The sequence below is a fragment of the Megalobrama amblycephala genome, linkage group LG20 (assembly GCF_018812025.1).
Source record: "Megalobrama amblycephala isolate DHTTF-2021 linkage group LG20, ASM1881202v1, whole genome shotgun sequence".
Lineage (NCBI taxonomy): Eukaryota > Metazoa > Chordata > Actinopteri > Cypriniformes > Xenocyprididae > Megalobrama > Megalobrama amblycephala.
This window is the reverse complement of record NC_063063.1, coordinates 3462819-3490171: the sequence shown is the minus strand read 5'-3', so window position 1 is coordinate 3490171 and position 27353 is coordinate 3462819. Positions and strand designations below refer to the sequence as shown.

The window sequence follows — 27353 nt, the reverse complement described above, 5'->3', positions numbered from 1 at the left end:
GTCATGAGAAATCGAGTCCTAGGAATCGTGTCTCCTTTAGGACCCATGCGGTAATGCCTGATCAAAAGTTATTATCGTGATGTCTTGACTAATTATAGCCTATTTCACTATTGTATGATGTTTATTACATTAAGTGCACAAACAACATGCTTGAAATTTAAATGAATGCCTATGTATTGCATAATAAAACAAACTGGAAACAGATATTGGAAGCAAAAAACGTAACTAATATAATATAAGCTTTAAGTAGATGCAAAAGCTAACTGAAAAACAGTAAGAGCGAGAAATGCTTGATTTCACAACCTATAGTTTCAGTTATATACTAGTATATGAACCATGTAATGTAAAGACATTAATGGACATTAATCACTGGTGGGATCACTGGGGGTCCTAAAGGAGACCCAATTCTTGGGAGGTATAACCATATTTAAAGCTACAATATGCATCACATGACATGCGTCAAACATGTGTCATTGTTTGACAACACACTGTATCGCAAAAATGCCATTTTCAAATTTACCCACTTTGGAGGGCGTCTTCAAAATGCTCAGTTTTCACAGGATAAAAACACTGTCACGGTGTACAGCAGGACAGAAAAAAAAATGTGATTTCAAATGCATTCTGATTCATACATGCATTATTACGCTTTTATCCACATCGGTATATATTTTATTAGTTAATTATATAATTTATTAGTTAATAGTTAAACACCATGATCTACTGATTGAGCTACAACAATATGAGAATGCATTGTCCCATGAGTGTCCCAACTTTCAAATGTGTCTCCGGATTAGTCAAGACGGGCATTTACTCAAACAAGCGTGTAAGAACAACACTTCATTAGCGGTAAGCGCTGGAGGATGATTTAGGTTTTCTCCGGAGAGTTGTGGGAAGTGGGTGGGAGCGTGTTTCTCTCCCGAGGCGTTCTGAGGGTGGTCTTCGCTGCAGAACTGATAAGCAGCTCTATTTGTTTGGCCTAGACTGCTCCGCGTCCTAATGCAACCGCACTCTGGAAGTTCCCGGAACCTCCCGGAGCCTGCGCTCACAAAGCAAGAAAAGCTGCTCTGTTTTGACTCCCCCTCTTCACCACCCCCAACACTCTTTCACTGCCTTCTTCAATCTCTCCTGCTGAACGATGTGCGCGCTGGCATGCGCTCAAGGTACGGCCCCCAGAGAAGTCAGATTAATGACAGCTAGTCACGGAAAGGCTTACAGCAGCCGTATGATGTTGGAGAGTTTGAGGGAGAACGAATGCAAGTGAAAGACTGAAGAGAACGGGTTGCTGATCCAAAAGCATTGGACTATTTCTTCCGTGCAACACAAAATGTGATGTTTTTGAAAACATTCTGGCTGTACTTTTCAACATAATGCACATGAATGAGGGCTAGGACAGTTAAGCTACAAAAAGCACCAATAAAGTATTATTAAACCGGTCCAAATGGCTCTTCTTCTAAGTTTAATACTGGAAATTTTGGTCTGTTCCTCCAAGACAATCTCATGGCAATTCATAATTATATTACGTTTTGCCAAATTGGTATCCAATTTGTATGAATTCATATAATCTGTAATCAGTCTTTATGTGTACAATTTTCTAAAAATCTTACATTTTTGTATGATGTTGGGGAAATTGAGGGAGTGAAAATGCAAGTGAAAATGATTCAAAATGCTGATCCAAACTTGTGTGTCTTTATTTCTTCCATGCATCACAAAACGTGAAGTTTTGAAGAAACTAGTTCTTTTGGGCCTGAAACTAAACTTTTGCCACACCTGCCAATAACCGGTGACTTAAAAAAATGTACTGGCCATTAATATATTTACCAGAAAGTAATCCCTAATAAAGTTAGAAATGTTATTCAGTCAAGAGCAATGAGTGCTTGTTCTTTGTATTTTGTTGTATTAACATTAAAGAGAGTCTATATTAGGCTGCTGTCACTTCAAGAGCTAATGCATGGATACAATATACTGATACACATGCGTTTTATTTCTCAACTGTTTGTGTTTACTTAAGACATAACTGACTGTTAGGAGGACACATGCACAGATGGGAATTTTGACATAATTTTGTTTGAATATGTCTGTTCAAGCGTAAGACGACATGAAAGAGAGCTGAGACGCAGATTAACGAATTGAGTTCCCTTTTGCATCTTCTTGCACTTTTATATTTTAATCACAAGGCTTACATTTTTTTCGATGTAGCACTGGCCTATTAACTGTCCCGAGTGTTGTTCACGTTAATGTTCTCACAATTTTGCATTGTTAGAATTCATAAAAATGTTACCAGCCAACTACAGATTGACACCATTTCATACACTCGCCAACACTGATTTTTACTCACATTTTGCGCTTGGCAAGTGTTCATTTTAGGTCCTGTATATATATGCAAGCATTAACTATTCACAAATAGGTTAGATAGGTTTTTAAAATTATGACAAATATAAATTCAGTCAAGTGTGTGCAAGTTTTGACTGGCAGTGTAGAAACTATAGACATAAACTATGACATTTTCATTAAACATTATGCACTCTAAAAAATGCTGGGTTAAAAACAACCCAAGTTGGCTTGAAAATGGACAAACCCAGCAGTTGGGTTAAATGTTTGACCCAATCTGCTGGGTAGTTTTATTGAACTCAACTATTGTTTATTATGTTTAATAAATTAACATTTATTAATAAGTTTAATGAATAATAATAATACATTTCTTATTAATAAATGTTCACCTTTTGATTATTATTGTTGCCTCTAGTAATTATGTGACTGATTTTTAATTTCCAACCTATTTTGGGTTCATTTTAAGAAAGCCATACAGTAATTTTTAATCGATAGTTGAGTTCAATAAAACTGCACAGTAGGTTGGGCAAACATTTAACCCAACCACTGGGTTAAAACAACCCAATCGCTGGGTTTGTCCATTTTCAACCCAACTTGGGTTGTTTTTAACCCAGCATTTTTTAGAGTGTGAGGCTGAATATTATTAAAAAATTATATATGCATGAATGAATAGTTGCACTTAGAAAATAGATGGATAAATTTCCATTTCATGCCAACTTGAGAGAGGAAGAGAAATGAAGAAAGGATGAGAGGACAGGAGAAACCGTGGTGTGGCATAATGAAAGACTGAAGAAAAAAACCAAGGGGAGGTTTTGGAGAAGGGCGAAGTGAACTCGCTCACACGGGCTGTGTTCACACAGTGTGGAAACAACAGCCCTTCTCACCATTTCAGAAACATGTTTTCCCATCCCCAGGAATTCTTCTCTGGCATATTTCACTCCTCTGAGGCAGGTCTATTTCTGTGTGCGAAGAGAGTCTATTCACCCACCTCTGAGGACAGGCTTCAGTAACCGCAAGCTCTCGGCAGTAAAATAGGGTGGAGATCTCAAAACGTACAATGCCATTCCAACACTTCACTTTCTTAGCTTAGTATACAAGCTTGAAAGTAAATTAAACTGAAGGAAGGATGTGGGATTTGTGATACAGTGTGTGTTGGTTCAGACACACATATTAAAACAACCCCCCCCAAAAAACATAAAGGGAAACATTCCAACATTATTGCAAAAGCATGAAGAAGCCTCCATTGAGAAGGGAAGACAGTGGGTCCAGTGTCTGACCACAGAGCTCCTCTCTGGGCACAAAGGGCCTTTGGTGCCCCCCTCCATCCATGGGGGTCTGCCCTGAATGGGCATCTGTGTGTTGGGAAGAGCATGGGGATCTGGGAGAAATGAGGGAAAATCCCCAAAACCATCTGCACCAATCACTATGGCTTTCCAGTGACCTTTGACCCCAGTACCCACCGTATACCCACTGCTTTTCACTCGCAGAGGACAACTTTGGGAAAAGTGTACCTAAAAACATTTTATAAGACACTCCCTCAACTGCATGTTTTTCCACATTCGATCAACTCGTGTTCTAGTGGCTCAAAGCTATGTTTCCCTGAACGGTGCCATTTCTGTCTACAATATATATATATTAAAAAAGTAAGCATTAAATATTCAAGAATTTAAGCCTTTCAAGTATTCAAGTATATGCAAATGTGCAAACTCATTGTTCCAATTTGTTTATATTTATTTTATTTTTTACTTTTAGGATGTTACTTTTTTAAGCTGTTTCTACGTTAGCATTAAATAGGAGTGACATGCATATTCTTATGCTCTAAAAGATGCTTAAAGCAATTGCAAATGTACAGACATGACTCACTCTTCTGTAATACAGAGAAAAGGACAACTCAGGCTGCCTAGTTGACATAATCTTAAAACACATACACATACAGTATACAAAGCTTTATTAGATATCATATTCTTCTTGATCTGCACTACATGGACATTAATGCATTTTTTTTACTGGTGAGTGCAAGACGATGATCACAATGTTTGTGCTGGCTTGTCATTTCCCATTAGTTTGTTTCGAAGATGGTATAGCCCAGAGCTGTGCTTATTCATAATTACCTTAAGACTGAACCAGAGTTAGTCTGTTTGTTTGTCAGCCAAAGTTGCTTGATTTCACTTTGCATTGCCTTTTCTATCAGTTTATGTTTTCTGTAATCAAGCTTATATTAAACAACAAGAAATGCATGTGCAACTTGGTGGACAATGGATTTTAAAGACAAAGGAAGCAGTTTGTGCTCGAAGTTGATGTTTTAGAAGCAGGAAAAATGGGCAAGCGTAAGGATTTGAGTGAGTTTGACAAGGACCAAATTGTGATGGCTAGAGGCTGGGTCAGAGCATCTCCAAAACTGCAGCTCTTGTGGGGTGTTCCCAGTCTGCAGTGGTCAGTATCTATCAAAAGTGGACCAAGGAAGGAAAAGGAGCCGAGGCTCATTGATGCACGTTGGGAGCAAAGGCTGGCCCGTGTGGTCCAATCAAACAGACGAGCTACTGCAGCTCATATTGCTGAAGAACTTAATGCTGGTTCTGATAGACAGGTGTCAGAATACACAGTGCATCTCAGTTTGTTGCGTATGGAGCTCCATAGCTGCAGACCAGTTTGGTGACCCCTGTCCACCACCGAAAGAGCCAACAGTGACACGTGAGCATCAGAACTGGACCACGGAGCAATGGAAGAAGGTGGCCTGGTCTGATGAATCACGTTTTCTTTTACATCACGTGGATGGCCGGGTGCGTGTGCGTCGCTTACCTGGGGAACACATGGCACCAGGATGCACTATGGGAAGAAGGCAAGCCGGCGGAGGCAGTGTGATGCTCTGGGCAATGTTCTTCTGGGAAGCCTTGGATCCTGCCATCCATGTGGATGTTACTTTGACATGTACCACCTACCTAATCATTGTTGCAGATTGTTCCATGTACACCCTTTCATGGAAACGGTATTCCCTGGTGGCTGTTCGAGGAGCACAAAAACGAGTTTGAGGTGTTGACTTGGCCTCCAAATCCCCCAGATCTCAATCCAATCGAGCATCTGTGGGATGTGCTGAAAAACAAGTCTGATCCATGGAGGCTCCACCTCACAACTTACAGGACTTAAAGGATCTGCTGCAAACATCTTGGTGTCAGATACCACAACACACCTTCAGGGGTCTAGAGGAGTCCAGCAAAAGGGGGGCCAACACAATATTAGGAAGGTGTGTCCTGGTAATGTCCAAAATGTCCCCACAAAGATGGCAATATCTGAAATCCTTGTCCTTGTGGGGACATTTTTTGGTCTCCATGAGGAAAACAGCTTATAAATCAAACTAACTGATGTTTTTTTGTACAGTTTGTACAGTATAAAAATCATTGTCTATGGAAAGTCCCCATAAAACATGGAAACCCAACATTGTAGCAGTAAGGCAGGGGAGGGAATAAATTGTTGAATAAAGTCATTATTTTTGTTTTGTTTTTGTGCACAAAAAGTCTTTACTTCTTTTCTGGACCTCAAATGACGTTGCTTTCTATGGGAGATAAACAACTCTCGGATTTCATCAAAAATATCTTAATTTGTGTTCCAAAGATGGACGAAGGTCTTATGGGTGTGGAACAACATGAGGAGTAATAAATGACAGAAATTTCATTTTTGTGTGAACTAACCCTTTAAGGTGAAAAAGTAAAGCTGATTATACAGATACAGTCCTCCCATAAACTATATTTAAGTCTTTAATGCAGAAACTCACTGTTTCTTCCCTCAAGCTTTAACAGTAATAAAAGCAGCTTTGAGAATGGCAGGTGCGTCTCTGAGGCAGCCAGACAGAAAGTTGGAGTGTGGGCCATATTTTACTGGCATGTATAAACACACACCTGCGGTGTTGAGCCAGGCAAGTCCTGCTAAACTAAACTGAATAAAGTCCAAACTCTGATTAACAGCATTTGCTCACAGAACAAACATTTTTGGGGGGTTTGTTACTGTTCTGAGCAGACCCAGATGGCAACTGCAGCACATTTTTAGCACTGATTTGAAGGGGAAATATGCACAATTATGCACATGATGTATTCATATTGGTAATTAATTTTATTCTTTTATTATGCTAAACTAATCAAATGCTGTCAACATGCTATTCCTCATTGGAAAAACAGACAGAGGAACAACAAATGAATAATATAAGGGGCCAGAGAGGGTTGAATATTATAGGTGCCCAACAGATGCTTCACCAACCGCTGCCAAAATTCAATAAAACAAGAAAATAAAAGCGATTGCGAGAAATGTCTTTAAATGTCTTTTAAAGCCCTTATCAAGTGAGGGAGATGAGAGACGGCAAAATGAAAACGCAAGAGGGAAAAACAGGGCGGGGTGGAGGAAATGGAGGGATATGGAGAAAGAGGGAGAGAGATGGATGAGAGACAGAGAGCGGGGAGAACAGGGGCCCTATGTTTTTGAGATTCAAAGCACAATGTGCTCTTTGAGGACTGCAGAGAATAACATTTAGATAGAGAGCCATCAGTCCAGCCCTCTCACTGCTCTCTCTCTCTCTCTCTCTCTCTCTCTCTGTCCTTCTTCTGCTTTCTTTTCTCACTACATCACATTTTAACAAAATATTTTCACAGCCTGCATATACAGTATATTTTGAAGGATAAACCGATTTTTTTTTGCTCATAATTTTACATACCACATTCTTAGAAGAAATATATAGAACCTTAAATGGTTCTTTCAGCCGCTTCATATAGAACATTTTAGGGGTTCGTTCCATGGATTTAGTTTTAATCAAGTAATTTTGTTTTAATTACACTCTAAAAAATGCTGGGTTAAAAACAACCCAAGTTGGGTTGAAAATGGACAAACCCAGCGGTTGGGTTAAATGTTTGCCCAACCTGCTGGGTAGTTTTATTTAAACCAACTATTGTTTAAAAATTGCTATATGGCTAGCTTAAAATGAACCCAAAATAGTTGAGAAATTAAAAACCAGATGCAATTAGAGGCAACAATAATAGACAAAAGGTGAATGTTTATTAATAAGCTTTAATATTTTATTAATATAAATTCAATAGTTTAATCGTTTATTAATATAAATTTATTAATAAACAATTTAATAAATGTTTATTGTTTAATAATTATTCATTGAACATTAATAAATGTTCATTTCCAACATACTTTGGGTTAATTTTAATTAAGCAATACAGTAATTTTTAAACAATAGTGGAGTTAAATAAAACTACCCAGCAGGTTGGGCAAACATTTAACCCTAACCGCTGGGTTAAAACAACCCAATTGCTGGGTTTGTCCATTTTCAACCCAACTTGGGTTGTTTTTAACCCAGCATTTTTTAGAGTGTACATTTTATGATTTAAACAGCTTGTAAACATACTTTATCACTAGAAATCTTTAAACATGAAACTATTACGCACTAATTTAAGACATTTTCTCTTTGTATAGAACCTTTTTGGCATAAAGCGTTCTTTAAAATTGAGTCAGAAACCAACCCTCTACAATGGCTACATTTGCATGCACCCAAATAATACAGGTGTAATCAGATTGACGGCTCAATCGGATTGAAAAACGTTCATGTAAACACCTTAATCAATCTGACTGAGCTCAATCTGAATGAAATTTTGACCGGATTGGAAGGGGTGGTTTATTCCTTTTCTAATCCGATCCAACAGCAAAAAATTACCATGTAAACGCTTGAATCCGACTACTTTCTCAATCGCCAAGATTTAATATTGCCAACATTTGATGCTTTTGACAATATATCTGGCTATCGTCGATACATGATCATCGTCTGTTGATGCAACCTGGGTTACCGCAAGTGTGATTGATATGACATCACATACGCAGAGTGTGTGTGCAAAGTTTTATTCAGAATGTATATAAAACACATATAAACAGATATTTGAATCAGATTACAATGTTTAGAGTACATGTAAACAGATCTGCAATCGGATTCAATTAATTTGGATTGGCGAAAATTGGCGCATGTAGCCAATGAGTAAATCACTTGTATATGTGACCAAATTTCACGAGTGGCGACTAAAAATGTCTTTAATTAGCCGATGGATGGATGGGACAGACAGATGATAGAAAGTAGATGGATGGATGATAGGACAGAGAGACAGACAGACAGACAGACGATAAAAAGATAGAATGGATGGATGGATGGATGGGACAGACAGACAGATAGACAGACAATAGAGAGTAGATGGATGATAGGACAGACAGACGATAGAAAGATAGAATAGATGGATAGTTGGATAGATGGATGATGGATGGATGGGACAGACAGACAGACAGATGATAGAAAGATAGAATAGATGGATAGTTGGATAGATGGATAATGGATGGATAGGACAGACAGACAGATAGACAAACAGACAGACGATAGAGAGAATGGATGGATGGATGGATGGATGGATGGATGGGACAGACAGATGATAGAAAGATAGAATAGATGGATAGTTGGATAGATGGATGATGGATGGATAGGACAGACAGACAGACAGATGATAGAAAGACAATAGATGATGGATGGATGGATGATGGATGGATGGATGGATGGATGGATGGATGAATGGATGGGACAGATGATAGAGAGTAGATGGATGGATGATAGGACAGACAGACTGATGATAGAAAGATAGAATAGATAGAATAGATCACCAATTCCCCCAATTCTGCAGCGAAAAATTGTGGAGCAATATCAGAAAGGAGTTTCTCAGAGAAAAATTGCAAAGAGTTTGAAGTTATAATCATCTACAGTGCATAATATCATCCAAAGATTCAGAGAATCTGGAACAATCTCTGTGCGTAAGGGTCAAGGCCATAAAACCATACTGGATGCCCTTGATCTTCGGGCCCTTAGACGGCACTGCATCACATACAGGAATGCTACTGTAATGGAAATCACAACATGGGATCAGGAATACTTCCAGAAAACATTGTCGGTGAACACAATCCACCGTGCCATTCGCCGTTGCCGGCTAAAGCTCTATAGGTCAAAAAAGAAGCCATATCTAAACATGATCCAGAAGCGCAGGCGTTTTCTCTGGGCCAAGGCTCATTTAAAATGGACTGTGGCAAAGTGGAAAACTGTTCTGTGGTCAGACCAATCAAAATTTTAAGTTCTTTTTGGAAAACTGGGACGCCATGTCATCCGGACTAAAGAGGACAAGGACAACCCAAGTTGTTATCAGCGCTCAGTTCAGAAGCCTGCATCTCTGATGGTATGGGGTTGCATGAGTGCGTGTGGCATGGGCAGCTTACACATCTGGAAAGGCACCATCAATGCTGAAAGGTATATCCAAGTTCTAGAACAACATATGACCACATCCAGACGTCGTCTCTTTCAGGGAAGACCTTGAATTTTCCAACATGACAATGCCAGACCACATACTGCATCAATTACAACATCATGGCTGCGTAGAAGAAGGATCCTGGTACTGAAATGGCCAGCCTGCAGTCCAGATCTTTCACCCATAGAAAACATTTGGCGCATCATAAAGAGGAAGATGCGACAAAGAAGACCTAAGACAGTTGAGCAACTAGAAGCCTGTATTAGACAAGAATGGGACAACATTCCTATTCCTAAACTTGAGCAACTTGTCTTCTCAGTCCCCAGACGTTTGCAGACTGTTATAAAAAGAAGAGGGGATGCCACACAGTGGTAAACATGGCCTTGTCCCAACTTTTTTGAGATGTGTTGATGCCATGAAATTTAAAATCAACTTATTTTTTCCTTAAAATTATACATTTTCTCAGTTTAAACATTTGATATGTCATCTATGTTGTATTCTGAATAAAATATTGAACTTTGAAACTTCCACATCATTGCATTCTGTTTTTATTCACAATTTGTACAGTGTCCCTGGAATCGGGTTTGTAGATAGATAGATAGATAGATAAACAAAGCGTAATAGAGTGGCAGTCAATATTGTTAAAGAGTCAGATTCAAAATCGCTTCAGAGAAAAACACAAACATCTGAACCATTCTTGAGCAGATGATTGTGGGGAAATGAACCATAAAACTTGTCAGCCTGTCAGATGAGTATTAAACGAACAAACACAATTCATTAAACAAATGTGCTGTGGTACATCAAACTGACACAATATGCATCAGCAAGAGGAACCCTGAGGGCAAGAAGAGGCAGCGGACATCAACATTATCATCCAGCCCATAGATCAGAAAGAGCCGGCAGACCACAGCAGATTGGTCCACACGACAACAGGTCACCAGAAGAAACACAGCAGGACTAGCTACAAACTAGAGAGATGCGAGCTCGGCTTGCATTTGACAGGAACGGTCACGTTTTCTACACTGTTTAACTGAGGAAAGACTCAATGAATAAATAAAACCAACAGATAAATACGGACCACTTCTGTGAAAAGACCAAACTTTCTGTCCCAAATTGACGCCCCCGTCAATCCAACAAGAAATCAATCTGGATGTTTTTCGGTGTGTTGGTTGACAAGCTGTTTATGATCGTTTGCAAAGGTCCATTGTACAGCAGAATTCCTGTTGGCATGTGTGTTTGGTTAAGTGTACTCTCAGGACTAGTAAACATAGTGCCACAGTAGATCATTTCCCAAAAATTATGAACAATGCTGAAGTTTGACAAAGTAACAGCCACATAATTATGAAAATAACTTTGAGATCTGACCATAAACTATGATGAAAATGTGTGGTATAACTGTCTTCAGTTATACCACACTGAGAGTTATTCTCGCCAAGTAGATCCAACTAGTTTAAAGCAAAAAGTGCAATGCAGTTAATCTAGTCAAATTAATATATGCATAGTTTTTTTTACTAAACAAACACAAAGAAGAGTGATATTTCCATGTTTATACACCAATACAACAAGTATCGATAATCTACTGCATATAAAAAGCAATACATATATTTTTAATAAAACATTTCAATGAATGAAAATGATGTCATGTAAATGTCAAGTATACTTGAATAATGATAAAAACAAATTGAATCAGAGATCGAACTGATTCATGGAAGTGAATCAAACATTCAAACTTCAAATTATTAAACGTCTCTACAAATCAGACAACACAGATATTAGTAATGTAATAACTATAAATCATATGAGCTTCCCAGACAAATTATTCAATAATGGCTTGATTAGATTGATATTAAATGGCAGATCTATTATTGCTTGGAAAACATTTTACAAATTTATATTAATACAGTTATTGTCCATTTTGACATTCTTTCCCAATTGACTGACCGGCTTAATTTGTGGTAATATATCGCACATTAATTCTGTTAAATTACTTCTTTACAAGCCCATTTCTATATTTACAGTAACTTTCATCATTATTTTAAAGGGTTAGTTCACACAAAAAATGAAAATTATCTCATAATTTACTCACCCTCAAGCCATCCTAGGTGTACATGACTAACTTCTTTCAGCCAAAATGGAATTACGTTAAAAATATCCTGGCTTTTCCAAGCTTTATAATGGCAGTGAATGGTACCCGAGATTTTGAAGCCCAAAAAAGCGCATCCATCCATCATAAAAGTAATCCATATGACTCAAGGAATGCCAGAACTCGAATGCCAGTGATTATAGTTCATAAAGTTTTAAATATGGATATTTGTTTTACGAAAACCCATCGCTTCACTTCAGAAGGCCTTTATTAACCCCCATGCACTTTTTTGGGCTTCAAAATATCGGGAACCATTCACTCCCATTATAAAGCTTGGAACAGCCAGGATATTTTTTAATATAATTCCGATTTGGCTGAAAGAAGATAGTCATATACACCTAGGATGGCTTGAGGGTGAGTAAATCATGGGATAATTTTCATTTTTAGGTGAACTATCCCTTTAAATCTTTCACCAGAGGAAATTGCTGAAAGAAACTGGCTCACTCTGAAACAAAAGGCACATATAAGATCAATTTCTACTAAAAATGAACTTGTCGGCTCTTTAAATATGACATAATTTGTGCGTAGAGGACTAATGTTAGTGTGATTCGGGGTTTTGACAGAAACACCTCCAGCAGAGAAGCAGGCGGGAAAATGTTATTCCAGCTGAGTTCATCACATTTAGCCCTAGAAATAAAATAAACTTCTCGTAAAATGTTTTGACAACTCCAAGGTCACGTCACCTCCGCTGTTGTATGCAATGAGGAATGAGTCCACTGATGTCAGCTGCACATTCATCCCAACACGCTAGTCTAAGTCAAAGATAGAGACGCCAGAGCAATTGCACGTCTAGGCTTCAATGTCTGATTAAAATGTATCTGGTCAGAAACATGTGCTCTGTACCTTCAAATGCTGCCTACATTGGAGCTACAAAAACAGTCCCAGTTTCTTTGAAGAGTCTCTGAGCATCTGGTTTTAACAGTCCACTTGAGTATGTGGGTACTGGGGAATGCAAGGACTGCTTTGACTGGGAGAAGAGTGCTGGGAAAGGGAAAGAAACAGAAGAGTGGCTTTCCCCTGGAAAACAAACAGACTTTTGTTTCAGAGTTGAGAGAGAAGACTGTCTGACTGACTGCCTCCCTGCCTTCAGTGGCTCAGGATGGAGAACAAGACGGTTTCAGAAACTGGAAAAGCACACATATACACTAGTGGCCAAAAGTGATGATGTCCGGAGGGTTTTTAATGACCCTACAAGTTTGATTAAACTATTTAAATATGAGGAAATTATTTCATATCCATGTCAAGATGTCCAGTTGCCTCTCTGCATAAACAACCATCTTCTCTAAGGTTGAGTAATGTAAGCAAAAGCACTTTAGGTTGTGTATGTCTGGCCAAACTGGAAAAGGCAATTTGTTGCCACAGAAAATCGTAAAAATATAACACAGGATTAAACTTTTCAGCATAAAGGTCAGACTAATAAAGTTAGTGGTTTTCAATGTCCTAATAACATACAATTAGCACCATCCAAAAAGAGGTTCTTGAATGACTAACGTCCGATAATTGGGGGTTTCGCGAACATCACCACTGCCCGAACAGGTCTATAATGTTCATTATCATTATATATTATATTCATTATATGTAGACGAAGCAGTTGGAAGGTTTAAGTTCTTTAAAGGGATAGTTCATTTAAAAGAATGTTGGTAACCAGACAGTGGTCTTCCACAGTATTATTTTTTCCTACTATGGCTACCATCAACTGTCCGGTTACCAACATTCTTTAAAATATCTTCTCATGTGTTCGACAGAACACAGAAACTCTTACAGGTTTGGAAGAACATGAGGGTGAGTAAATGATGAGAGAATTTTCATTTTGGGATGAACCATCCCTTTAATGAATGGAAAACATGATCCAAATTTCAGCAAGCCCATCTTAATTACCACAGACTAATTACGATAATGTAAACTGTTCCACTTTCCAGAAATCCTTTAAAAGAGATATGGGATTCTCCTGGTTCCTCAAAAAAGGTCATGCAAGTGTTCATTCCATTTTAAAGGACAGAAAGAAGGAGAGGATAAAGGAGAGTACATTACAGTATAATACAGTAGAGTAGCGGAGAGTATAATATAACTAGAGCAGAGTAATGCTGCCGCTGGGAAAACTCCCTCAAAAGTCATAATTTCGAAACTAATGTTTTTGTTTTCTTTTCAGAATAAACTGGTTGTGTGTTGGAGAATTTCACATTTCTTTCTTTCTGTTTCACTTAGTCTTATGGGGATATTATGGTGCAACTTCGTAAAACCAACAAGGTGCGTTAAGATATAAATACATGATGAACACAAAACCAGCATGTTTTACACTTTCTCCAGTGGAGTGGAGCAATGAAAGCATCAAAATATGAAGCTGGAAGAAGTCAATTCTTTATTTTGCTGTATTCATTATAAATGATTTATTCATGCACCGACTATTTAAAAAAAAAAACCAAGTGCCTCATAATCTTTAATCAAAAAAACAAACAAAAAAACAAAACAAAAAAAACTTCAGTTTACTGGCGCAAGAGCGAGGCAACCTGTCACTCACATGAGATCCACCAATAGCAAACCACAACCATCCGATCAATTCCATGCCCTACATGCCCTACATTTGCTCCAGAAGCCGTTTCACTCAGATATATGGCACAATAGAGAAGAAAAGACAAATGCAAATTCTGTTTCATGCCAATCAAAACTGCTGATGATCATTATTAAAAATAAGATTTTTTTATCATCATATTATTAACAGTATATTTTGATTAAAATCACTTAAAATCTACCCTCTAAAGTACTCATGTCACGGGTCTTAGCTACATTCGCATAGCTAAGACCCGTAGCGTGTCTTCGCACCGTAACTGAACATACCATTGCGGAGGGAGGGGGCTTTGGAGGTGGACGTAAAGATGGTGATGGACAGGGACCTGGAGGAGCCAATGGAAAAAGACACCAAGGTGGAGCTGACGGTGGGAGGAACCAGGGTGGAGCCTTGACTGACGGGCTAGGCTGAACCCGGGGATTGACTTACGGAGGCGGAAACCAGAATACAAGGGGTATCTTGTGGAGCAGAGAGGCCGACGGACCAAGGTGACATCCACAGCCCAAAAGCCCAAGGTGGAGCTGCTGGCTTGCAGGACCAAGGCGATGATGGGGTTTGGCAGACCAGGGTGACGACGGAGGGAGTGAGGATAATGGAGAAGCTGAAGGGATGGTGGAGCCAAAGGGGTGGAGGGTTGAGGTGCAGCCGGAGACCCAGAAGTCTGCAGTGGAGACACCGGAGGGACGGGGGAGCCCGGAGGAGTCAGACCATAATGAAGTCGAGGGAGCGCAGAGCCGAGGCGTAGACATGGGCCTGGAGGCTTGAGGTGATGCCGGGGAACCCTCATCCTCATGCCAAGCTGGTGAAGTGGCACCAGAGAGCCGCATGGAGCAAGCGGTGGAGGCACCAGTGGCACTGACAGATCCAGAGAACTGGATAAAACCAGCGGAGGAGATGGGACCATGAAATCAGGTGCGGACATTGGAGGAGGACGTTTTCCAGATGGAACCAGATCATCCAGATGGCCGGACTGAACCAGCCAGAGGATGAAGACTCAAGGGTGGGGGCTTGGGAGGAGAATGAAACCACTGGCCACAGATCTATATGGCAGAGGTCTGCTCCTGGCTCTGAGATGGACTGAGCAGCTTGAGCAGCCCATTATTAGGAAACTAGAATACTCAGGAAGGTAGCAGGTAACAAACACAGCTAACATTGACGATGACCGACAAAGAACTGAACCAAACAGGAAGTATTTATACACCAGGAAAATTAGCTAATTAAATGACAACAGGTGAACGAAAGACTAAAAACAAACTGAGAAACTAGGACAAGACAAACTAAGAACAAAGAAAACTAATGAAAACAAACAAAGTCCATGAACATAACTTAATTACTGAAGTTCTTGTTATAAAGCAATTACATTCTTTTTAAATATCTATATAATTTTAAATATATTTCAATATAGATATTATAAACAATAACATCATTTTCTGTAAAGCTGTTTTGAAATAATACTATGAAAACTGCTATACAAATAAAATTTACTTGACTTAAGCTCTACCAAAACTTTAGATACACAAAGACGGTGGACTCGTTTTACTATGAATAGGATAAATTGCAACATGCAATATGGCGGAACAAGTCCCGCCTTCTAAATAAAAGAGCCAATCGCTGATTGCTAAAGTCACTGCATCACTGCAGCTGCCGTTAGGAGCTCCGGTTGTGTTTATGACTGCATATGCGCAATGGCTGGTCCAGCCAATGCAAAAACGCAGTTTTTGGCATGATTTAAGCATTTCGAAAAAAATAAACTATGAGACAGTTGTCAGATTTCACTGGTGATTTCAAACATGAAATTTAATCGTAAGCTTGATGAAGAGCTTTGAAGATTTTGACATTTGAGACTGCATGACTGAAATAGCTGCCTGAGAGGCGTTTCAAAGATGGCTGCCGAGTGAAATGGCTTGCCTTAAAGGGATTTTGCCTCTACTCTCTGTTTGTCCTCATGTGTTTGTTTTTAGGCTTTGATAAAGGCCTCTTTCTTATGCCGTATCATAAGTTCAACACACCACAGAAAGCTGCTGCTCCCTGTGTTTACTTGTCGAACAAACAATATATCTATTCATCTCTCTCTCCTCCTTTCTCCGCTTTTAGGAAACCCTCAGTTGTCAGCATGGATGTAGAGAGATTGTAAAGCTAACCCAAAACAGCTTTTCCTATGGAGATACATGCAATATGGTATTACAGGCATGCACAGACCGAAATGCAGAATAAAAGACACACATTCAACATCTGCAAGCTTTAGCTCACATCTGGATGGCGGTCACAAACGTGCACACACATAGTGGAGTCCAGGTGCTGCAACGCTCACAATGCGGCTCTGATTCTCTGCGATGGCTAATAGATTCCATCTGGCAGTATGATGTGCACACTTGTTAGCTGGTTTCCTTCTCGCTCCCTCCCTCCCTGTCTGGCAGGATTCTCCCATTTAAACAGACTGTCCCGAGAACATGGATATTAACATGTGCGCAAGAATTATCACAACAGCACATTCTTTGTGCGTAAGTGTGTGTAATTGGGAGAGACTGAGAGATCTCACAATACCAGTTTCATCCACTTGGTGACAGCATCACACAATACTGTCTGCAAAATTCAAGAAAGATCCAGTCATTACTAAACCGCAGAATATCACTCTGCATATGCCCTTTTAAATAAATAATTCACCCCACAATTAATCTACTCATCATCATGTCCTTCTGGCCCCATATTAGTTTCTTTCTTGACAGAGAACAATGAAGCAGAGACCGATCTGTTCCAACAGTGTAAAAAAATCTAGAATCAATTTCAAATCAGTTGCTGCCTTGGCTGAAAAAGCCATTTAAACTTTAAACTGACTTAAAAAATTGAGTTGAATCTTGTATAACTTTTAAGTTGCAGAAACACTTCAGTATATGGAACACACATTCACTATTAACTATGACTTTTGACTCAAACTCATCATTTACTGATTATTAATAGTTAGTAAGGTAGTTGTTGTAGTGATTAAGTTTAGGATTAAGGGATGTAGAATATGGTCATGCAGAATAAGGCATTAGGGGGCGTATGACGATCGAGGAGAGAGAAAGAGCAAGAGGGAGATTTGAAAATAAGAAAAATTAAAACTGCAGATTTATGACTGGTTTATGACTGGGCAAGTGCTTTAGGACCCCGTTTATATTAGAAAAGCTTTCCAGCGCTGGAGAGAGCTAAGCGGGAAGGCCTGAAAACAGACATGGAGGCTGCTTTGATTCCTCATCATGTAACACTGGGTTTTGATTGTCTGGAGCTGCTGTGCTGTTGGCGACTAACAGTGAACACTTTGTATTTACTCTTGTGTACTGTACATTCATTTTTTGTGTTTCCTTGTTGTTCGTTCATTCATCAACTGAGCCTTATTTTTCGTGAAGCATTTTGTTGCGCGTCAGCTGTGATAAACAGACTCGCATTGCTTAATGGAAAAACATGTTGTCATGACTTGTGTTGTTAATTCATGTTAACTAATACAAATGTTAACAAATAAACCTTATTGCACAGTGTTACCAAAAAACTTTGTATGGACAACCATTTGGTTATGGAAAACAGAAGTTGTTACATTCTGCTAAAATGTTGCAAATTTCCAAAGGAACTAATACATGTTGGAATGATATGGGGGTGAGTATATGTTTGAAAAAGTTTGGTGAACTATCCTTGTAACTGTGTTTATGGCTTACCTGGCACTTTCAAACGTAGCTGATGGAGTTTTTCCAACTGCTCCAAAGCCCACGCCAACAGCCAAACCCTCTGAAAAACAGAAAACAAACACCTGGTCACACTTTACAGTCTTTCAAACACCAGGTTAAGAATGTTCAGGACAGAATTCCAACAGGAGACAGAAATTTCATGCATTCCATTTATAGTCATCAAATGTCCTTTGAGATATTAGTAATTCAAACCATTGCCTTCGATCTAGTGAGAGCAGAGGATGCTTTTTAGCTGCCAAATTTTCATCCAAAGCAATTAGTCTTTTGCTAACTGCAAGAAGCAGCAATAAAACAGAACTGTGTCCTCAGTAAATGTCTAGTTCTTGGGTCACTGTGGCTTAGCAATGCATCTGCAGCCCATACTGAAGGTACTCCCTGTTTTTTAAAAGAGAAAATAGCCATTAAAGGGATAGTTCAGCCAAAAAAATAAGAATTCTGGCATCATTTCATCTCACCCTCATGCTGTATGGAACAGAAAAGCAGATATTTTTCAGAGTGATTCAACTGTTTTTGTTCCATATAATCAAAAGCCGCGTTTCCACCGCAGGAACTTTCCCAAGGAACTAGGAACTTTGGGGTGTGTTTCGACCGCAGAAAACAGGGTCTAAATGAAGTTCCGGGTAAAAAAATTCCCCCTCAGAAAGTACCTGCTCACGGGGTAGTACTTCTTCCTAAGTTCCGTAACTTTCGGGGATGGGACTTGGGCTCTGAACATGCTGATTGTTTTTTTAAAGTCTGTTGTGGTGCGTGCAGTAATTTGCTATTCGAATCAACAATGGAGTTTAAAAAATAAGACAGATGAACTGACGATGAGGTTCAGGCTTTATTCAGCTTATATGCAGAGGATGAAATCCAGCGGGAACTGGAAAGTCGTGAGCAGTCCTATGTCACCGGACTATCTTCATGGTACTTTAGACCACTATGGAAACGCAGCTAGCAATAGGTCTGGGGAAAAAAAAAAAGTTCCTGCATGGGACAAATTGTTCCGGGTAATTTCGGTGGAAATGCAGCTATGGGGGTCCAATGTTGTTCAGATCCCAACATTCTGCAAAATGTCTTTCATACAGATTTGGGATGATATGAAAGTGAGTAAATGATGACAGAATGTTCACATTCTGTCCATTTAAATATAAATGTGCCCTTAAAACTAAACATTAGGGTAGTTCCAGTACTTGATTATGATTGTCTGAACCACATTCAAAGCCATTGTAAAATACTTTATAAACACATGCATGTGATCTCATCAGTATAATTGCACAGTAACACTTTACAAGATCCTGTTTGTTAACATTAGTTAGCTAACATCAACTAACATTAGCAATACATTTGTTACAGTAGAAAAAAAAAAAAAAAAAAAAAAAAACTAAAATGTATTTGAAAAACATTTATTTTGTGTTAAGTAAAGACATTTACATATTTACCCTGCAATTGTACTTTTAAACTGGTATACTTAAAATCTGGAACAGCTAATTTTGTATTTAATGCACTTTAATTGTGCGGAAGTAGATCCAACTGAACATGTACTGAAGTAATGTAAAAAGTATAAAGTACACTTTAAATATCTTGCATTTAAAGACTGATATTATATCATACAATCCTATATACCAACATAGTGATATTAAAACACTGTTTAGGCACAATATTAAGATTGTGCAATAAAGAAATACTCCAAATAAAGTTTAATTATAATTTTATATCAGATGGCTAAGTATTTTAAATAGATTTTGGTATACTGGTTACTAGGGTATTTATTCATCTTTGTTAATGTTAGTTGATACAGATACAATTGTTAGTTCATGTTAGCGGGTCCGTTTCACTGCTGACCCTTATATTAAATTCATAATGTCATTTAATTTTCAATTTCTAAACGCGTTTCCTGTTTACTCTCAATTCTCAATTTCCTGTTATCTGCAAGGCTCTCATTTTCATCGGTGTAGCCAGTAGCGGATTTGTCTTGATCTCATGGGGTTTGTACTGGTATTTGAGTTTAGATTTCAAACATCTTATATGGCATTGAGACAGATGCGCTTTTTCAGTCCAGAGGCACCTCGGCCATCTGATAAGCTGACATCCAATCAAAGCCCCCATTCTGAAGTCCAATTCAATTTCACATCATCCACTGGCGCTCCTGACTCCCTCACACTCCTGCAGTGACACAAACCTCCGCACAGATCAGTGTGTGTGTGTGTGTGTGTGCCACGTGTTTATGTAAATATGTTCATTCAAAGCCATCACTCAGATTAATCAGGTCAATCTTATCTTTAGCCAGGAAAACTCATTCTGGGCTCAGAGGAAATGAAGGATATGTAAATGCATTCGATATCAAATCAACATGGCATTAAATCAGACAAAAATCTGAAGCAAAACACTCCTGCTGCGGATAAAGTGACAGTTCAAAGTTGTCTTTCGAAACCTAAATGCACATCAGCAAAGCATTTAATGCAATCACCAATGCAATATTTATGCAATTAATGCAATATTTAAACATGTGGATCATCTTTAATGCAACCGGTTGAGTCAAAATGTGAAACAGAAAAGGGGATGGGGAGCTTTTCCTCCCTTTATTTTTCTGAAGTTAAGCACTTTATTTGAACATGCAGAATTTTCACATTTGATTTATTCTCTTATTTTGAGATGTAGCCCTACTTTTATTTAGTTAATGAGAACATTATACATATCTACAGTCATGCATATATGTTACGTGATGATAAATACTGTAAAATAAAAAAAACACACACAAAAAAAAACCCTGAATTGTACTGAATTTGATTTGACAGTCAGGTATTGATTACATGCAGATGTTGATACAACTACTAGACTACTTAAATATATATCAAACTAACTAGTTAGACATTATAATCTTCCAGACCTTTGCTTCAAGAAATTTTCAACTCTAACTGGACCTCTTTAAATTTTAGTTGAATACCCCTGCTCTAGGAGGAGATACAATCCAAATCTGTCAAGCCAACATAATAAAATATCACAATATTCTTGTGTTTACTGTATAACTAATATTTTTTATTATAATAATAAACAAAAAAAAATTATATATATATATTATATATATATGTTTATACAGCATTTATTAATTTATTAATTTTCATTTATTACTTTTAGTTTATTTAGCTATTTAGCTATTTTTAGTGCTTCAACTTAAAACGAAAAAGAGAAATTTTGCCTTGGAAACTAGCAAATAATAAATAAAATAAAATAAAATAAAATAAAATAAAATAAAATAAAATAAAATAAAATAATAAAATAAAATAAAATAAAATAAAATAAAATAAAATAAAATAAAATAAAATAAAATAAAATAAAATAAAATAAAATAAAATAAAATAAAATAAAATAAAATAAAATAAAATAAAATAAAATAAAATAAAATAAAATAAAATAAAAAAATAAAATAAATAAAATAATAAAAAATAAAAAAATAAAATAAAAAAATTAAAATTATTTATTTAAAAATAAATTAAATTATTAAATTTAAATTGATTTGATTTTATTAAATTACATTAAATTAATTAAATTAAATTAAATTAATTAAAAAATAATTGTATTTAATTAAATAAAAAATAAAATAAAATAAAATAAAATAAAATAAAATAAAATAAAATAAAATAAAATAAAATAAAAATATTTAATGTGTATTTTATTTTATTTTATTTCAGGGAACAATTTTTTATGCTTTTACTTTTAGTCAACAGCATTAATGCATCTTCAAATGTTCCCCTTTCTGTGTTACACATACACAATAATAGAATATGGCTTAGTTCAACTTAACATACTTTACTATATTAATTCCTCAGATTTGCCCAACAAACATAAAAAAGTAGGCCTATTCTTATGATCCACCTGCTTTAGTCTGTCCTCTGCTTTTTTACTCTTCCCACATGAGATCTGATGAGAGATAAACTCTCCTGGTAGCCTAATAGTTTTAATTCTGCATTTGGACCAGTTTTAATGACAATTGTCATTAGGACCCACTGCAGTGCTGACGTCAAGAAGTAGCACAGTCAGATTCTGGTTTAAAATACACCTCAGGCGAAAACTGGAGGTGAACACATATCAACACATGCATGTTAACCACAGCTGCTTTGAAATGTGAAATGTCTGTGAGACTAAACACACTCTCTCAAGCTGAGACGTATTGTGCATGCAGTGTAATCACATCGAGAGATTCATTACAAGTGTCCCCTCAAGCTGCTCCAGATCTACACTCCACCTCCATCCATAAAACATGATCCTCCCTCTCTCACCCTGCAGCGCATCACTCTTCACTACAGAGAAATGAAGGCATCTTATCTCTCTACATCCAAATAACACCACCTACAAGAGCCGCAAGGAGGGCCAAATCTCCATCACAAAACAGGCATTTTCTTGACTTGAAATGCTAGTGTGCTAGACTTAAAAAAAAATTAATAATGCTTTTTTTATGCTTTTCTGAAGGAGGGGCTTCATAGGAAATAAAACAGGGGTGTGTTTCCCATACAACGATGTAACTCACTGCTTAACTACCATAGTACGATACATCATTGAAGAAATCCACTAGCTAGTCACGACCATTTCCCGAAACAGTATTGTCGCAAATTTGTCGCTCAATCACGTTGGTGAATGACGTCACGCAGGTGGACGAATCCGTTTGAGATTGAATTAATGCTAGATTTTTTGCTATAAATTACAGACATGGCATCTGAGGACTAATTCTCATTTTTCTCAGTTGTTTTGCTTTATTTCCAGTTTCAATCATAGGTTCATTCTAGAGTATGTAGACTAAAAATGGTGCTTTAAAACTCTTGACACACTAAAAGATGTAAATGACATTTGTATATACACTACCGTTCAAAAGTTTGGGATCGGTAAGATTTTTAATGTCTTTAAAAGAAGTTTCGTTTGCTCACCAAGGCTGCATTTATTTAATTAAAAATACAGTAAAATCAGTAATATTGTGTAATATTATTACAATTTAAAATAACTGTTTTCTATTTGAAAATATTTGAAAATGTAATTTATTCTTGTGTTGGCAAAGCTGAATTTTCAGCATCATTACTCCAGTCTTCAGTGTCACATGATCCTTCAGAAATCATTCTAATATGCTGATCTGCTGCTCAAGAAACATTTATTGTGCACAGATGTACAAAATATTTGTGTACAATATTTTTTTTTTTTCAGGATTCTTTGACGAATAGAAAGTTCAAAAGAACTGCATTCATTTGAAATATAATCTTTTGTTACATTTTCAATTTAATTTACTGTCACTTTTGATCGATTTAATGCATCCTTGCTGAAAAAAAAAAAAAAGAATAATTTCTTTAAATTCTTCTCAAAAAACTAAAAATACAAATTCTTACTGACCCCAAACTTTTGAACGGTAGTGTATAATGTTACAAAAGCTTTGTATTTCAGACAAATGCTGTTCTTTTGAACTTTCTGTTCATCAAGGAATCCTGAAAAAAAAGTACACAACTGTTTTTAACATTGATAATAATAATAAATGTTTCTTGAGCAGCAAATCATCATATTAAAATGATTTCTGAAGGATCATGTGACAGTGAAGACTGGAGTAATGATGCTGAAAATTCAGCTTTGATCACAGGAATAAATTACACTTTACTATATATTCACATAGAAAACAGCTATTTTAAATTGTAATAATATTTCACAATATTACTGTTTTTACTGTATTTTTAATGAAATAAATGCAATCTTGGTGAGCAGACAAAACTTCTTTTAAAAATATTAAAAATCTTACCGATCCCAAACTTTTGAACGGTAGTGTATATGAAATAAAAGATATAGATTGTACTGAATGTCACCTTGCTTATTTTTCTCAAGACAAAGATTTATTAAAGGGATAGTTCACCCAAAAATTTAGGTGATTTACTCACCTTCAAGCCATCCTATATGTAACTATCTTCTTTCAGATGAACACAATTGGAGTTATATTAAAATAAATATCCTGACTCTTCCAAGCTTTATAATAGTAGTGAATGGCGCTCATGATTTTGAAGCCAAAAAAAGTGCGGTCAGATGTGGTTCTGTGTTTTGTGCTCTGTGAGACTTTTATGTGTGCCTAGTTTCTGTGTCCTGTTTCCTTTGTAGTTTTCTCCGTTTTCATTAGCCTGCTCCAGCTGTGTCAGTTTTCCTTGTTTAGCTCGTTAATCCCTGTGTAAACAAAGCCATTGTATTCTCTGGTTCTCTGTCGGTCGTTGTTTGATGTCATGTTGGTGTCTGCGCTTACCTGTGTTTTCATTGTTTTTTCTCTCAGTGTTATTTTGTTCCTGATTTATGTTATGATTGTTCATTTTCATTTTCATCACCTCTGCCTGCCGTCTTTGTTTCCTCCATTCCTTGACAAGTGCATCCATCCATCATAAAAGTAATCCATACGGCTCCAGGGGGTTAATAAAGGCTTTCTGAAGCGAAGCGATGGGTTTTTGTAAGAAAAATATCCACTTTTAAAACTTTATTAACTATAATAACTAGCTTCCGGCAGATGGTCGTTCGCATCAATTTATAGCGGAAGAGTAACCTCTGATCCGACACATGACGCAATGTTGAATGCGGAAGTGTGGATAGAGCAAAACAAAACACAGGTCATGAAATAGAAGTCTAAAACAAGATTTTTTTTTTAAAAGAGAAATGTCAGAGGATTTTAAATATAATAGAAGAGGAGCTTGAGTTTGTTGCACAGCCCTATTTGTTTAAACCACAAGAGGCGTCTAAGCTTATGATCCTCCTACATCTTACGTCATACATCGCATCACGGGTATGCTGTGGTACGTTTTCCCCTACGCACCTGACTTAAGTTTACCTGGGGCGTCTCCTAATTGACACCTGAGCGTCTACTGGCGACACTCAATAATATACCTGATCTTCCGGAGCGTCTCCTAAATGACACCCAATAATATTTCGGTCAACGTCTTGACCCTAGTGCTCCCTAACTTGCTGCGCAGCAATAACCAGATAGACTCCAGACTATGCCTTAGAATATGCTTTATTAACGGCCAGAGGACCTCGTATCAATCAAAGAGAATCCCACCAGCAAGAAGAATACAACGGTTTACAGTGGGTACGGAAAGTATTCAGACCCCCTTAAATTTTTCACTCTTTGTTATATTGCAGCCATTTGCTAAAATCATTTAAGTTCATTTTTTTTTTCCTCATTAATGTACACACAGCACCCCATATTGACAGAAAAACACAGAATTGTTGACATTTTTGCAGATTTATTAAAAAAGAAAACTGAAATATCACATGGTCCTAAGTATTCAAACCCTTTGCTGTGACACTCATATATTTAACTCAGGTGTTGTCCATTTCTTCTGATCATCCTTGAGATGGTTCTACACCTTCATTTGAGTCCAGCTGTGTTTGATTATACTGATTGGACTTGATTAGGAAAGCCACACACCTGTCTATATAAGACCTTACAGCTCACAGTGCATGTCAGAGCAAATGAGAATCATGAGGTCACACTCTTAGCCCGGATTTTATATTTACTTAAACTATATAATTACAATATACTTAAAATATTTAAGTTTGATTGCATTACTTATAAAATATAAGTATATTCTACTAAATTGTGGATGTAATTTGAATGTGTTAATAAATTTAAGTTAAATGCACTTAAATTATTAAGTTTTTCTCCTGACCACGCCTCTTACACATTGGTTTAAGGCAGGTAATGACGCCATTTTGTCGTGGTGTGTGTGAATTCAAGGAGCTGTTGATGAGAAGTTGGAACATTTGTTTTGGCAAGTTCTACAGACATTTTTTTCCAAACATTTGCCTTTTTATCGTGTACAAAGTTACAAAGTACAAAGTAATTAATATTACAACACATTTTAAGTTAAATGAACTTGAATTTTTAAGTTCACATTACTTAATCATTACTTAATTTTTTTAGGGCAACCAGTTTCCTCAAATTTTTTAAGTAAATTCAACTTATCCGGGCTAACAGTGCAAAGGAACTGCCTGAAGAGCTCAGAGACAGAATTGTGGCAAGGCACAGATCTGGCCAAGGTTACAAAAAAAATTCTGCTGCACTTAAGGTTCCTAAGAGCACAGTGGCCTCCATAATCATCAAATGGAAGACGTTTGGGACGACCAGAACCCTTCCTAGAGCTGGCCGTCCAGCCAAACTGAGCTATCGGGGGAGAAGAGCCTTGGTGAGAGAGGTAAAGAAGAACCCAAAGATCACTGTGGCTGAGCTCCAGAGATGCAGTCGGGAGATGGGAGAAAGTTGTAGAAAGTCAACCATCACTGCAGCCCTCCACCAGTCGTGGCTTTATGGCAGAGTGGCCCAACGGAAGCCTCTCCTCAGTGCAAGACACATGAAAGCCCGCATGGAGTTTGCTAAAAAACACCTAAAGGACTCCAAGATGGTGAGAAATAAGATTCTCTGGTCTGATGAGACCAAGATAGAACTTTTTGGCCTTAATTCTAAGCAGTATGTGTGGAGAAAACCAGGCACTGCTCATCACCTGTCCAATACAGTCCCAACAGTGAAGCATGGTGGTGGCAGCATCATGCTGTGGAGGTGTTTTTCAGCTGCAGGGACAGGACGACTGGTTGCAATCGAGGGAAAGATGAATGCGGCCAAGTACAGGGATATCCTGGACGAAAACCTTCTCTAGAGTGCTCAGGACCTCAGACTGGGCCGAAGGTTTACCTTCCAACAAGACAATGACCCTAAGCACACAGCTAAAATAACGAAGGAGTGGCTTCACAACAACTCTGTGACTGTTCTTGAATGGCCCAGCCAGAACCCTGACTTAAACCCAATTGAGCATCTCTGAAGAGACCTAAAAATGGCTGTCCACCAACGTTTACCATCCAACCTGACAGAACTGGAGAGGATCTGCAAGGAGGAATGGCAGAGGATCCCCAAATCCAGGTGTGAAAAACTTGTTGCATCTTTCCCAAATAGACTCATGGCTGTATTAGATCAAAAGGGTGCTTCTACTAAATACTGAGCAAAGGGTCTGAATACTTAGGACCATGTGATATTTCAGTTTTTCTTTTTTAATAAATCTGCAAAAATGTCAACAATTCTGTGTTTTTCTGTCAATATGGGGTGCTGTGTGTACATTAATGAGGAAAAAAATGAACTTAAATGATTTTAGCAAATGGCTGCAATATAACAAAGAGTGAAAAATTTAAGGGAGTCTGAATACTTTCCGTACCTATTGTATATAGGATAGGATCATGATAAAGCATTCTACAATATGATTGGTTCTTCATATGTCAAACCCTCATGTTACTAGGTAAAGCAAGAT

The 27353-nt window shown here is 37.5% G+C and overlaps 1 protein-coding gene across 3 annotated transcripts in view; it reads right to left on the bottom strand.

The window, feature by feature from the left end:
- The window catches only part of LOC125255090 (zinc transporter ZIP11-like), a 168979-nt gene that overhangs the window by 4955 nt on the left and 136671 nt on the right, over nucleotides 1-27353 (bottom strand). For all 3 annotated transcript variants that reach the window (XM_048170052.1, XM_048170054.1, XM_048170053.1), the window contains exon 7: nucleotides 18043-18112. In XM_048170052.1, coding sequence (XP_048026009.1) covers nucleotides 18043-18112 — 70 coding nt within the window. The remainder of the gene's footprint in view (nucleotides 1-18042; nucleotides 18113-27353) is intronic.